Source organism: Zonotrichia albicollis, chromosome 1, assembly GCF_047830755.1.
Source record: "Zonotrichia albicollis isolate bZonAlb1 chromosome 1, bZonAlb1.hap1, whole genome shotgun sequence".
NCBI lineage: Eukaryota > Metazoa > Chordata > Aves > Passeriformes > Passerellidae > Zonotrichia > Zonotrichia albicollis.
Window position 1 is genome coordinate 75,405,361 of NC_133819.1, and position 13,567 is coordinate 75,418,927.

At 34.6% G+C, this 13,567-nt stretch overlaps 1 protein-coding gene across 3 annotated transcripts in view; it reads left to right on the top strand.

Annotated features, from left to right (window-relative positions):
• The window catches only part of CDH9 (cadherin 9), a 98,106-nt gene that overhangs the window by 23,721 nt on the left and 60,818 nt on the right, over nt 1-13,567 (top strand). For all 3 annotated transcript variants that reach the window (XM_026799812.2, XM_005481654.4, XM_005481655.4), the window contains one exon: nt 6,430-6,745. In XM_026799812.2, coding sequence (XP_026655613.2) covers nt 6,515-6,745 — 231 coding nt within the window. In that variant the 5' untranslated portion in view covers nt 6,430-6,514. The remainder of the gene's footprint in view (nt 1-6,429; nt 6,746-13,567) is intronic.

Sequence of the window (13,567 nt, forward strand, 5' to 3'; positions counted from 1 at the left end):
ACATAATGAAGCAGTAAGAAAAGGAAATTTAGAGAAAGTGTGTAGTCCCAGTTATCAGGAGAACTGGTAAATCCTGTCATTAACAGTGTTGCCATAGATGAATCTCATCTGTTTCATGCAGAGAAAATAATGAGAATCAATACGTCTGGAAAATAGGGGCCTATACCTCCAGATTTGGTTTGGGTTTGTATCTGGCAGATAGAAAGCTATGCTGCTTATGAAAAAAACAAGAAAACAAAAAAACAAGAAAACAAGAAAACCCCAACTCCTGAAAACCTCAACCCTCAATAACACAGCAAAAATAAATGCCTTAATTTAGACACCTGCAGGGTATCGATGTCAAAGTACAGACAACCAGGTTATGAGTGACAATATGTGAAACAATCCTAAAGGGGAGGAAAAGAGAAAAAAAATTGCTTTTATGATAGCACTTACTTTTCCTCATGTTTCTAAAGGCTGTTCTTTAAAACCATGAATGTGATGAATGTGTTGCATTTGTAAATAAGGTGTGGCATAAAAACTTATAATACAGCTTCATTACATGATAAGAGTGAAATGTGTTCCCTGTACAGAAAAATCAATACTAAAGATCAAAGGAATATCTTCAAAAGTCCTTGCTTTAAGGGTTTACAAGTGCTATATTTCCTTGTTCTCCTCACATTGATGAAAAGGAGATCCTGTAAAAATATTCATTATTGGAGAAAAAAATATTTTTTTATTGCAATGAGAAAATGCACATTTCACATGCCTATTCCAGTGTCCTGCCTGGAAGCAGATATTTTAAAAATCTCTTTTAGCTTCATTTAATACTATTGCTAAGAATTGAGAGGCCCTTTTACGTGATGGGTTGGGAATACTGCAGGCATCGTTGTCAGCTGAGGGAAGGATGGTTGGGCAACAAACCGTCTAGAAAAAGTTTCATCTGCTCCTCAGAAGAGATTTGTTCCAGAGAAGGGCAGATGGTATTTGCATTGCCCATGGAGAGTTGCTTTAAACCACAACTTTGCTTCTGCACAATTCTGCCAGTGGGGTTTGTCCAAATATGAATCAACACATTCTCTTGCCAGATCCATCCACCCAGGGGATTTGAGTTGCTCACTGTGAGTGCTATTGAGAGGGTGACTCAGGCCATGATGAGGTGAACTTCAACCTGTATCTCCAATTTAGATACCCAAGAGTCTGGAAAAACTATAAAATAAATGCTAACTCTCTCTTGTCACAGCAAGAGAAATGTTTATTCTAATGCACCTACAAACCATAGATTCGTTTGCCTAAAGACATTAACTCAACAGACATTCCAATACAAATTGCTGTTAGTTCAAATTCCCTGTTATTTTTATTAGTATGACTCATGTAGCTCAGGGAACCTGCACTGATGTCCCAGAAATAAAGAATTGCCTTCAGCTGTTTCCTGGCAAAATTTTCAAATGAGATTCACCATATTCAGTGGTGAACAGATAAGCAACCCAATAGGCAAAAAACAGTTCTGAAAGTCTATTCTGGAAGGTTTGCAGTGGGAGATGGTGAGTGGGAAAATGTTTCCTTAGTGTGGCCCATGTTTCTGTGCCTGAAGAGGATCTGAGTACTTGTACTCAAAGAATGGATGTTCATTACGTAAAAAAACCTGTCCCTTAAGCTTTGGGCATCCTCAAAACCTGCTTCAGCTCTCCTAGAAATAATTTCTTGGTTACCTCAAGTTTTGCACATTGGTTGTTTACTTTTAATCTTTTTATCCTTAGCTCAAACCTCATCTTCATCCATGAATAGAAAGAGGGAAGAAAAAAAGCTTTTGGACAGAAGAATGTTAAAACATAATGATTTTTTTAGAAAACCATACATCCAAAGACTATATTCAGGTCTGCAGTATGACTGCACTCAGAATTTGAGTGCTGCAGCCAGAGGGAAGCATGTGTATGCATCCTGGGATCTCTTTAATTGGTTGGGGAAGTGATAAAAGTAAACCTACAGTGGCGCAGATCCAGCCTCTTCCTAAATCTTGGTATTATCGGTGCCAGTGTGCTGTTTATAGTACAGCCTTTTGTTGCTGCAGCTTCACCATTCTTAGTGCTCAGTCTAGGTAGATTAAAGTTGCATTCAGATATGTTTTTTTCCAAAAAAGGCTGACATAGCCAATAAGACTGCTCCCATGCATGCGGGCTGCACAAGATTTATATTTGCTATATCCCATTAAAATACATACTTAGTTTTACAGATTGTTTGGATCATCCTGAACATTAGTTACATCTTTCTTATTTAGAGATAGGAGTGCAAAATGAAGCCCTGCTGCTGCAGTTAACTCTGCTATTTTTAGCTATTTTAGCACCAGATTTTTTTCTTTGAGAACACAAATTTTGCTTCACTGTTAACAAATGAAACAGACTAATGTGGGATACATTATCAAGTTGCCGAAGGTTAGCTTTTCTTCATGTCACGCTTAAGAGTGACTGTGCTGCACTAATTAAAAACATTACCATGGCAATTGCTATAGAAACATTTAAATTGGCATCATCAGTAACAAATCCGTGCTATTGATCCCAGCAAGGCTTATTTCACACTACACCTGAAGAATCTAAATAGAATATTTTGCATTCGAAAGGACTTCAAGAGATAAATTTTTTCCAGTTGTTACTGTGCTCAGGAGAATAATGTTTTTCATACAGAGATTATTCATTTACCTAGAGCTGCTGTAGGATTCTGATACCAAAGTCCTTACTGCAAGGAGAGACTGGAATAGTTCTATGCTACCACCACATTTCTCTCAAACCATACAAATAAAAAAATACTTATTACCTCCACTCAGATCCACTGTTTTGAAAAATGAAGAAGAAAAGCAGATTCTCAAAAATGTTTGGCATTAATATGTTTAACACATTAATGCCCCATCTTAAGAGAAGTTTCCAAGATAACTAGAAAGAAAATAATTTTCTATTGTTTGACAAAAACAAGTAATTGACATTTTACTGACTAAATGATGGGAGCAGAAATAAAGTGAGAAGAGATTACATGAAGAATATTGATTGGTCTCTTGGAAAAAAATAAATTATTCTCTAAAGATCTTTGATCCTCTTAGAGGGGAAATCAAATTTGATGTTTATCATAATGTTCAGTAGACACATTGACCCAGAATAATAAGTGCTTCTTTACACCTAAAAACTCCAGTCATCTCAAAAATAAAAATCAGGAAAACATGGACTGTAGCTTAATTTTTTGTTTTTGTTCTTGCTTCATTCTTCTTGACATTAAGGATGCTACCTTTATGTAGTAAAGTCCTACTAATTATCAAGGAAATCAGTAGAGGGCAGCGCTACACAGAAAACCACATGTTTAATCTCAGTTTAACTTCTGCCCTGGCTGGGACAAAATATGGGAAACTAGATTCCTTTGAGAAAAAGACCTCTCTGAAAAATTGGTGTTGTAAGAGATAATTTCATCTAGCAGAGTCAGAACATCTGTACATGATGCACCGAGTTCCTTTGAATTGGAAAAGTTGGTCTTACTTTTCCAGACCACACCAGAATCCTTTGTTTCAGCATTAAACTCCACCTTCTGAGCCTACAGAGCACAACTCCTGACCCGCTTGAACAGCTGACATGAGATGAGATGCATAAGCCAAAGACAACCTTGAAGTATTTCTCTGAGTACAAAGAAAAGAGTAGCATCAATCCCTCCTGCATTTAAATGAGTAGGGCAAATAGTCTTTGGACGGAAAGGAGTGAGGGCAATTTCAGGAAATTAAAAATGTGCAGTTTTGAAATAACAAAAATTAAGCATTTGAAATTTTATTTACATTTTAACTTATCACCAGACTGGACATGCAATCATACATCTCTGGATGGCCAAATGAAAATATAATGATGTCTCCCACCCTTCTCTGTTACAAAAAAAATATAAAATCAAAGTTGACTAAATCATCTGAGTGCTATATTTGTCTAGGTTTTGAATTAAGGACATTTTGATCAAAAATGTAAACCCTTTGGCATTTTTTAATAATTTCTTTTTCACAGCAGTCTTTCAAGACTTAGAGGTTTTAGAAGAACACTTTTAGTATTTTTAATATTTTATGGATTTAACTATGCATTGAAATTTCACCAAATATGCATGTTATTTTTAGGAACTTTTGCTTAGTTTATGGCTGGTTATGTCTTAGTGCAGAAAAGATGGTAGGGCTCAACAAATTAGAGAAATAAATCAGTCATGACCTTAAGTATAAAAAACCACACTCTTTTGAATATAATCATTCAAAATGTACAGAAGAGGATTCTTGAGCTACAGTCCAAATGCAAGGGCAAATGAAAGCAGTATTTGAGGACACATCAAGCAAGAGTATCTCCAGAAGAGATAAGAGAATCAGGAAGAGTCACTGGACAAAGTTGATCGTCTGATTTCTGAATACAGTATTTCCAAAGGTTCCTGTTGCTGCCTACTTTCATTCTGCAGTACCTTAAGCAGGATCTAATTTACAAAGCATGAAGAGGCCCTTCAATCTGCCTCAGATGATGCAGTGGAAAGGATCTGAAGTACAAACAATGATGTCTTATGCTCTACATTATTAAACAGCTTTATTCAGTGATAAAACCTATTTCAGTCTAGTATTATACAAGAAATTAAACTCATTGAACTTAAACATGGATGGAAGATTGGCTGACTTCAGGGGTTTTTTTCTTTTGATCTGTATCCAATAAATTTCAATCACAAGACAGGATCATCATGTACTAAACATGTTCTTCAGTTAATGTTAAAATTTACTGGTATTAAATTAACCACAGAAAAGTTGCACTTTGCCTCTCTGCTGGCAGCAGTAACATACTGAGCATTACAAGGGAGAAAACCGGAATTCAAATAAAACACATTCATGAATGTATGCTAAGATCTATGTACCTTCATGATTTTATGCAAATTAATTTACTTAGTGCTTTGATTCTTCAATTAAAATAAAAAGCAAAAGAAAACATCTTTTCCTGCATGATATACATGATCTTCTGCATAAATATGACACCTATTAAGTAGCTTTCTTTTTGTTTTCTATCATGATCTTAGAAAGTGATAAATATTCCAAGCCTTCACTTCTTGCTCAGCTAAAACTCTTTTTGAAGTTGCTAAAATGCTTATGCTTTGATCCTCCTTCAGAATTGCTGGTTAAGACACTGAGTCCATGCAGAATATCATCATTTTAAGACAATTTCACACAAGGGTACAATTCCAGTAATTTAATCATTAAGGCCTTTAGAGTACAATTCAATAAATGTTTTCCATTAAATAGACTTTGTTCTCAACTGACTAATAATTTTCACAAAAAGCATTTTATTTCCAAAATGAACTTTTGTACAGAAAAGAATACCTTCCCATCTTCTACAAAAATCCCAAACAAATAAGCAACAGAGTGAAAATAGTCGTTGGCAATATTGGGTTGCAGAAGAAAGGAGGATAATTTTGTATGCTTTTTTTTAAATTTCAAAATATCTGAGTGTTGTGGCCTCACACTACTATCACTGTTAGTGGACTAGGACTCTCAAACAAAATGTACTTTTGCTTGTGTATTGTTTCTCTGTGATTTCTGTAATATACAATGACAGCACAGCTAAAGATATCCTAAAGCAAAACTAGAATTAATATGAAAAAGTTTATGGAAAACACTGGGACATCAGGCACTTCAGTTGCATTGCCAGATAAAGAGTATGAGATTGATTTTGTTTGAATAAATATTGCTTACAAGCTTCACAGAAAATATCAGAGTAATTTTCAGAAAAACACTAATTACAGTAAGGTTCTTTATAATGAAAATTCCCATTCATTTAGACCGATTCAGGGAAAAATGAAATACATTCCAAATGGAGAATTCTTTTCCAAATACAGAATTATATTAACCCCAGCAGGATTCTTATGAACCTACAGTTGTCTAACAAGTACTTTTTGTTCTTGTTTAAAGCATCTGTGGAGGGCATCAATAATACTTAAAAAATTTCATTTTATGACTTCCTTTATGCAGAAATACAAGATTCTCTGGACAATTGGGGGCTAGCTAAGGGGAAGAATGGGATGTATTAATCATAAAGTAACAGAGAATTTAGATTTGTAGACAGTTCTGAACAGATACTAAGGGAAGATAGTGTCAGGCTGAGCTGGAAGAGATTAGGTTGGAAGATTTCTTATTTGGGCTCTTTCCTTGTGTCAGGATGCTGCTGGTAGCTAAACATTTCAGAGAAAGTATTTTACTCAGCTTGTGTTTTAAATTAATGTCTATGTACAGTGTGAGTGAACTAGTATGAGGTGAAAAAAGACATTAAAGAACTTGACTTAAAACTCCCTGAGTAATTTTCATGGTTATTTGTCACTCCCATGGGTTACTGTTGGGATCACTAGAATGTGTTCCTGCTTCCTTAGGGAAAAGAGTTATTGCAACTTACACAAACACTTTTCTCTGTCCCCTAGGTTTTTCTTACAAAAGGAATATAACATTTGAAAAATTTGTTCTGGTGAATTATTAGAGGAGTGGAGGCTAGCAGCGTCTCTGGAAATGATGAGGACTCACTCCTTTCTGACAGTTTTGCTTTGGAGCTCTGTGTTTTATGTGGTTCGTATGACGCCATCCCAAAAAAGGACTAACAAGCACTCACACAGTGAAAGGATAACAGGATTGTCAGAGAATGATGGAAAAACACTGCACCGCACCAAGCGTGGTTGGATGTGGAATCAATTTTTCCTGCTGGAGGAATACACAGGTCCAGATACTCAATACGTGGGCAAGGTAAGCCTTGTGTTTAAAGGATCCTTTAAAGGTGTTGCATCTAACACCCATGGTACTTTCACTCCTTCTCCACAGCTGTTTTGCTTTTCGTACAGCAGTGGTCCCAATTTCTCGTTATGTCAAAGCACACCACCGATCACCTGAGGTTCCATGATTGTTCAAAGGTGTGAGAGAAACAATGAAGTTCAGTGAAAAAAGAAAGGAAAATGTTCAGACTAAAATGTTCCAGTTTCCTATAACATATGCCCATGCAAGTTTTATCACTTTCTCAGGTGTTAAGCATAAATATTAGATAAGAGAATATAAAAGTTATGATTTCATACATCTGCCTTATGGTTTTTTACCAGAGTGCTGGTCTGTATACTTTCTCAAGTGAAATATACAATTCTGTTAACAATAAAATTACTGTCTCTCCATGATTCCAAGTAGGGGTGTAATGTTTGAGGGAAAAAAAATCTGGGTTTTTTGATTTCTGAAATAAACTGAAAATTTTATTAATGAATTGTAGGGTCTTACATTCTTTGAGATCTATGTCAGATGTCGTCAACAATGGCATCTCTGAATTCCTGTTGTCTCCAGTCCTACCTTTTCTGATAACATGACACTCAAAAATTTCTAGATATTTATCCCTTTGGTGTCTCAACATCCACAGATCTGGCTTATGGTCTAGTATAACCAAGTCATCTTTATCAAGATCTAGAATATCAGAGACCTAGAATACACTCAGAGTGACTTACAATTAAGGAAATGTTTATCTTAATGGCTTAAATAAATAAATGTCCAATTCCGTTTCTGTCATTCATCCACAATGTTGTCACTAGCTCTTATTATCAGGTAATTCTCATTTTCAGGTGCCTAGCTACGAAACTGATTTGGACATTTGTAGGTAAAACCTCCAAAATATTTTGAACATTAGCTAATATCTCTGGTTGTGGGAGACATGATCATCTGGAAACCATGAAAATCATCTCCCTATATTAAGAAACAAACGTCAAAGAAGTCAGCCCTTGTAACTAAAAACTTGATTCTTACCTTGTTCATGCCAACACCTGTACAATTCTGTTTTGCATTGAATAAATCGAATGTGAAGTAGCAGAAATTAGAGAAAGGAAAATAAAACAATTTCTAGATCTGTTTATCAGTGTGTAAAAATTTTGTTGTAGGCAAAAGGGTCTCCAATAAAGGATGAGCCAATTGCATAGAGATACTTCTAAAAACAATGTGTTTACAAGTATTATTGAATATTGAGTTGACTTGTGAAGAAAACCTACAAAAAAGTGCACAATAATTCAAACTCCACATCTGTAAATTTACCTAGACTGACAGAAATAGACTGATATTTTAGTAGAAATCTGTCAGAGAGGAGAAGCGAATGTCAAACATTAGAACTGCTTCCAATTTCAGTCCCACTGAATATAGATGAATGACCTCAAACTACTTTAACACTCAAATAAATTAAGCTTGCATCAAGACCATCACCACCATCCCTGTTTCACAAAAGGAATGCTTACATATTATATTGCAACACATGCAAACTTATCAGAGCAAGGTAAGATTGCATCTTACTTGTTCTAAACTAACAAAAAATTATTGGACCTTATTACCGTAGACTTAAGTCCAGGAAGAAAAACCAGAGGGCTGTAGAGCAGATGGATCTGAGATGTTTCACTTCTTTTAACTCAAATTACTTGTTGATATTTTTTACCCTTCACTACAAAATATTACACAAAGACCCTGAGAGAGGTCAGCGTCATTGATTCTTTAAACAGGTGAAAATTACCCCAAATATTCTCCTGTGTTCCAAAGAGGAATTGCATTGAACTGATGAACTCCATGTGTTTTCATTGATTTTATAACAGTGTATACCATGGTGAAATGATCCCAGTTCTTTATACAGTGGTATAAAACCACAGTAAATCCATTTTTAGTTAGTTCATATTATCATAGGTACGTGTGACATACAGCACCAAGAGGGAGCTGCTACAACAAGAAGGATTTCTTTTTAAAGAAGTAAAAAGCACCCCAACAACTTCATTGAACATCATTATTCTGAGAAAGGCTTAAATCTCAGGTTTAGTATTCTCCTCTTCAAAGTGATGGTAATTAGTAAACTAGTGTGTGTGAAGTAAGAGCACTTTTATTCCTACCCATGGGGACTAGTTCATAGCAAGCATTCTTATCTATCCCCTCTTTAATATGGATATGCACAGGCAGATGGGTTTCTGGGGTAGAATAACAAATCTGGTACTAAAATTTAAATAAACTGAATTAAGAAACTTTATCATAAATTAAACTTCTAGGGAATCATAGCCATAATAGTAAAAAATTAGTAATTTTTACAGTTGGATTGCTTGCAGCCACCCTTCAAGGATGGGGGATATATGCAGAATAATTGCCTTGTGAATGTGATGGGACTCAAGGTAAATCCAGACAATTTACCCAGTATGCCCACCTCACATCCTTCTTTCCTTCTGCAAACTCAGAGGATTCATGTCTCAAACACAGGTGAATGCATAAAATACATTGTTTCTAAAATGCATAGGGAGATAAACATTGCTCTAGAGACTTTACAAATGAAATATTCAGTCAGATGTGTAAGGTAAGCCGTAACAGAGTCCTCTTTAAAAAATTAGGAACAAAAAATAAATTCTAAAATATAAAAATGTCTATGTTCTTTCAAAATGCCTGTTGCCTAGTGAGATATATATCTAAGTCAGATTATTAGTGGGAGGAAATTTCAGAGGACATAGAGAGAGAAACTTTAAAACCTGATTCTGGCTACTAAGAATTCACAGAAAAAGTGGGTTACAATATAGTATCAATAGTTAAATTTGTGAAATTACTTTCTTTTTGAAGGAAGAAAGACAACCTGATAATTTTTTTGTTACAAAATAAGGTGTTGAGAAAATAAACACCTGCCTGTATGTCATATCTGGGTCTTTTGCATGGGAGGGGCCATAGATCCAGCCTCTTAACTGCTACTAACTTTAAGCCCCTTGCAGAACCTGAAAGTCAAAACACTGATCTTTTATGAAAAAAATTTACCAGATCAATTAACTTCCTACCAACCTATCCAAAGACATTATTATCTTAAAAATGGACAAGTAGTTCAGGAAGTATTAAAATGCTGATGAGGAAAAAACTTCACAGAAGGCTCTAACCAAATACCCCTCAAGGAAAAACAGTTTAATTTTCCAAAGATAATATTGATTTTATGTGTCTCCATCTCTAAATGACATAACTGATACCCACTGAATGGACATCACTTGTGCAAAATGCCAAATACTTTTAACTCCACTCCTTATGAAATATCCATAGACAAGAATAAATAGACTTGATCAAAATCTTGAGCCATTTTGGAAAATATGGCTTTATGTTTTGCAACAGTATATTGAAATGATTTCAAGATATGAGATTTTCCCCTCTTTTTAGTCACCTAATTACTTTTTTTTACATGGAAGCTCTACTCTCCCTGTATCAAACGGGCACCTTGCTAATAAAAAGGCTGCTAATTTGATGGACAGATAATGGGTGAAGCCCCATGCAATATATGTTAGAACCAATCATAAATATTACAACCCAACACCTGTCATATCCCAGAATTTTAAAAAGAAGAAGCAAACAAGAATAAAAATATTTTTTTCACACCACCTGCAACTCTTATTTCTCATAACAAAGGAGGAAATACAAAATAAAAAATAAATATCACCACTCGATTTTAGCTGCTCATGAATAACATCCTGTTTAACAACTTCCATAAACACAAATTAACTAGGTTCTGCATCTCATAAACAGCATTTAAAGTGGATGAAAACTCAAGAATTATCTCTCTTCTATCATCAGTTAAACCAAGTAATTTGTTTCATGACATTAGTTTGTGTGTCTTAACAAGATGTAAAAAGTGAAAAGAAAACTAGTGAAAGAGTAGTTTTCTGGGTTTTTTGTTTTGTTTTTTTTTTGTGAGGGGGTGGAGGTGTTTGGTTTTGTTTTGTTTTTGGAAGGGCAGGGTACAACATATATTTTAATGCAGACATTTCTTTCTTGTAATCTACATTTATAAATATTCAGACATCTGCAATAAGGTTGTATGCTATAGCAGTCTCTCTTAAAATAGAGATACAAAACCAAAAGAACTCAATTAAACTCCATAAATAATTATTTACTTAATAACGATTTAACTTAAAAACAGTAAAAGAGGTATCACTGAATTGCCAGCCTCACCAGACTTGGTTATTTTTTAAAAATATTCACTCAAATGCCCCTTTGTACAGAACAGTTTTGAGGTTTTTTTCCTTATTATTTAATGGAATTTGATAGTATTTTCTTGTAAATATAGACTGTAAATATATTAATGGCTAAAATATTATTTCACATTACTTGTCTCTCTGCCTTTGGTACACCTACCAGTCCAAAGTAAGCTCACTAATAATATGAAAAGCAGCAGAGAAGTTGGATACCTGAGAGCAGTAAAGCACTTTCTTCATTAGTCTGATCCTCATTTATTCATGTCCTCTGAACTTGTTGCTGAGGCCTTGGCCATACTCAGCCTCTGCTCTGAGCAGCTGGGAGGAAGAAGCCAGCAGGGGGGACCCAAAAATGCTGGCTCTTGGCAACACTGCAGTGCCCAAACCAGCAATAACCTTAGCTGCTCCATCCTGAAGCATAATGTTCTCTTCTACAGCAGTTTTTACTTATTGCCAAATGCTGTTTTCTTTGTGTACTGAATTTTTATTTTTATCTTGCATTTGTAGTGAGAGAGAGAAGTTGCCTTTTTACTTGCAACCTAAGTCAATTTATGCATTTTTTCCTTAAGGATTTCTTCATAGCATTTGCTACTTTTCCTCTACAGAGACAGTTTAAGAGTGACGTGTAAGGATGAGATAATATAAGACACACAATCCTTTCAGTGTTTCAAGTGTGCTCTCTACTTTGTTATAGCTACAGTCCATTTGTCCTCCCTGTAAAACTATTGCAATCAGGACATCAATAAATGCAACTAGAAACAGAATGGTTTTTGATATCTTTTGACTTAACACTATGGTAAATTAAAAAAAAAAAATTACAAAAACCCCCACAGAATCATAAAAGAATCATATGCTTCTACCATTTAAAGATATAATTAAACTGGGGGAAGATTTCATCATATTCCTTATATATTCCATTTAGTATGCACTGTATCCCAAAGCCATCTTATAAATCACAACTTTTGAAGAAGGGATAATAAACTATTTTCATTAGAATCTTTGTTCCTAAAGTAAAACAAATATTTTAAGATTTAATGAAATATGAAAATTAGTAGGGTCTCCTTTTATCTTTCAGTAGGGTCTCCTTTTATCTTTCCTTTCTCAGACGTCAATTTTTTCCTTTTATTTGAGTAAATACAAGGAAATAATGATGTATCAAAACAGAAAAGGGAAAAAAATAAAGACAGTAAATACCAAAGAATTATGAAAAACAGTCTAACCAATACTTAAAAAATACAAAAGAGAAAACTTCTTTGATTTGGAAATTAATAAATCATCTCCACTTACACTGCATTCTTCAGTTAGCACATTTTTCAATAAATATTTGATCTAGTTTCAAGCAGCCATATCCTAGGCAGATGAACCAACAAAATGAAGCTAAAATTAAAACAAACAAACAAACAGAAGGGGGAAAAAAAATTAAAAGTGCCACAAGATGTCCCTGTCTTAGACACATTCATAAATTAATTGCGGACACCAATACAGAGCCATAGTTTTACTCATTTAAAATTATTTATTTTTTGGAGGCTTTCGACATAAAACTTTTTGAAAAATTCTGGAAGTAAAATTTATTTTTGTCAAAAATAATAAAAAATAAAGTCTTCAATAAATTTTGCTATTTTAAAAAAGAAGGCTGGAGGGCCAGGGAAGAAAATTATGAAAGACAAATGTTACATCTTCCAAACAAAATGGGACTCTGTTTTTCTAGAAAGGGCAACAGGAATTTCTGACAACACATTTTTGATTGAAGTTTGAAGAAAGAGTGACAGAGATCACTAATAGTGATTAGAGATCTAATCACATCATGCATAACCCAAGTATAAACTGTTTAAATAGGAAATATCTTGAATGTTACACTGAAAGAATGGGCCTAAGCTAGAATTTTGCTGTCAAATTTGAACATCATATTTCACATAAAATAAAGAATTATTTTTGAAAACAACTGCAATGATCAGAGGTTTCAAAGACATGAATAACAAGAGTGAGTTGGCATTGTTTGGTACAGATAGAGCAGCTGTCATGAGATCTGACAGCTTCTGTTTCTTCAGCTACATAAAGGCTGTTGAAAAAAATCTGAAGTTCTTGTCATGTTCAGGGTGAGAAGTTGGGTTCATATTGTCATAAAGTTGATTTACACTTATCATCAGGAAAAAGTTTTTTGATGGTAAATACAGTCATACAGTTAAGTACTAGGTAAAGAGCTATCAGAGAGACAGCATTGTATTGATACTGGAGGTTTTCATGACAAACCAAAAACAAACCACATGCCAGAAAGGTGACAATGATACTACCTGGAGGCTGAAGTCTATGTTTCTCTTTAGGGCCCTGGCTGTTCTGTTCTCAAGGCTTCTGTGCATGTTTTTCAAGTTCAACTGCTGAATCAGCTAAACTGCTTTGAGGTGAAAAATTTAAATTAAAAAAAAAAAAAAACACCAAAAAAGACCCCAGAAATATAAGAAATGAGGAAATCCTCAAAGTTTTCATTGCAAATTTCCCCTTTCTCCTTTTCCTTGTTTTTTCCATTTCCTTGTCCCTTCTTCTCTTCCTCTTTGGGGACAGAACATCCAGACTGGAATGA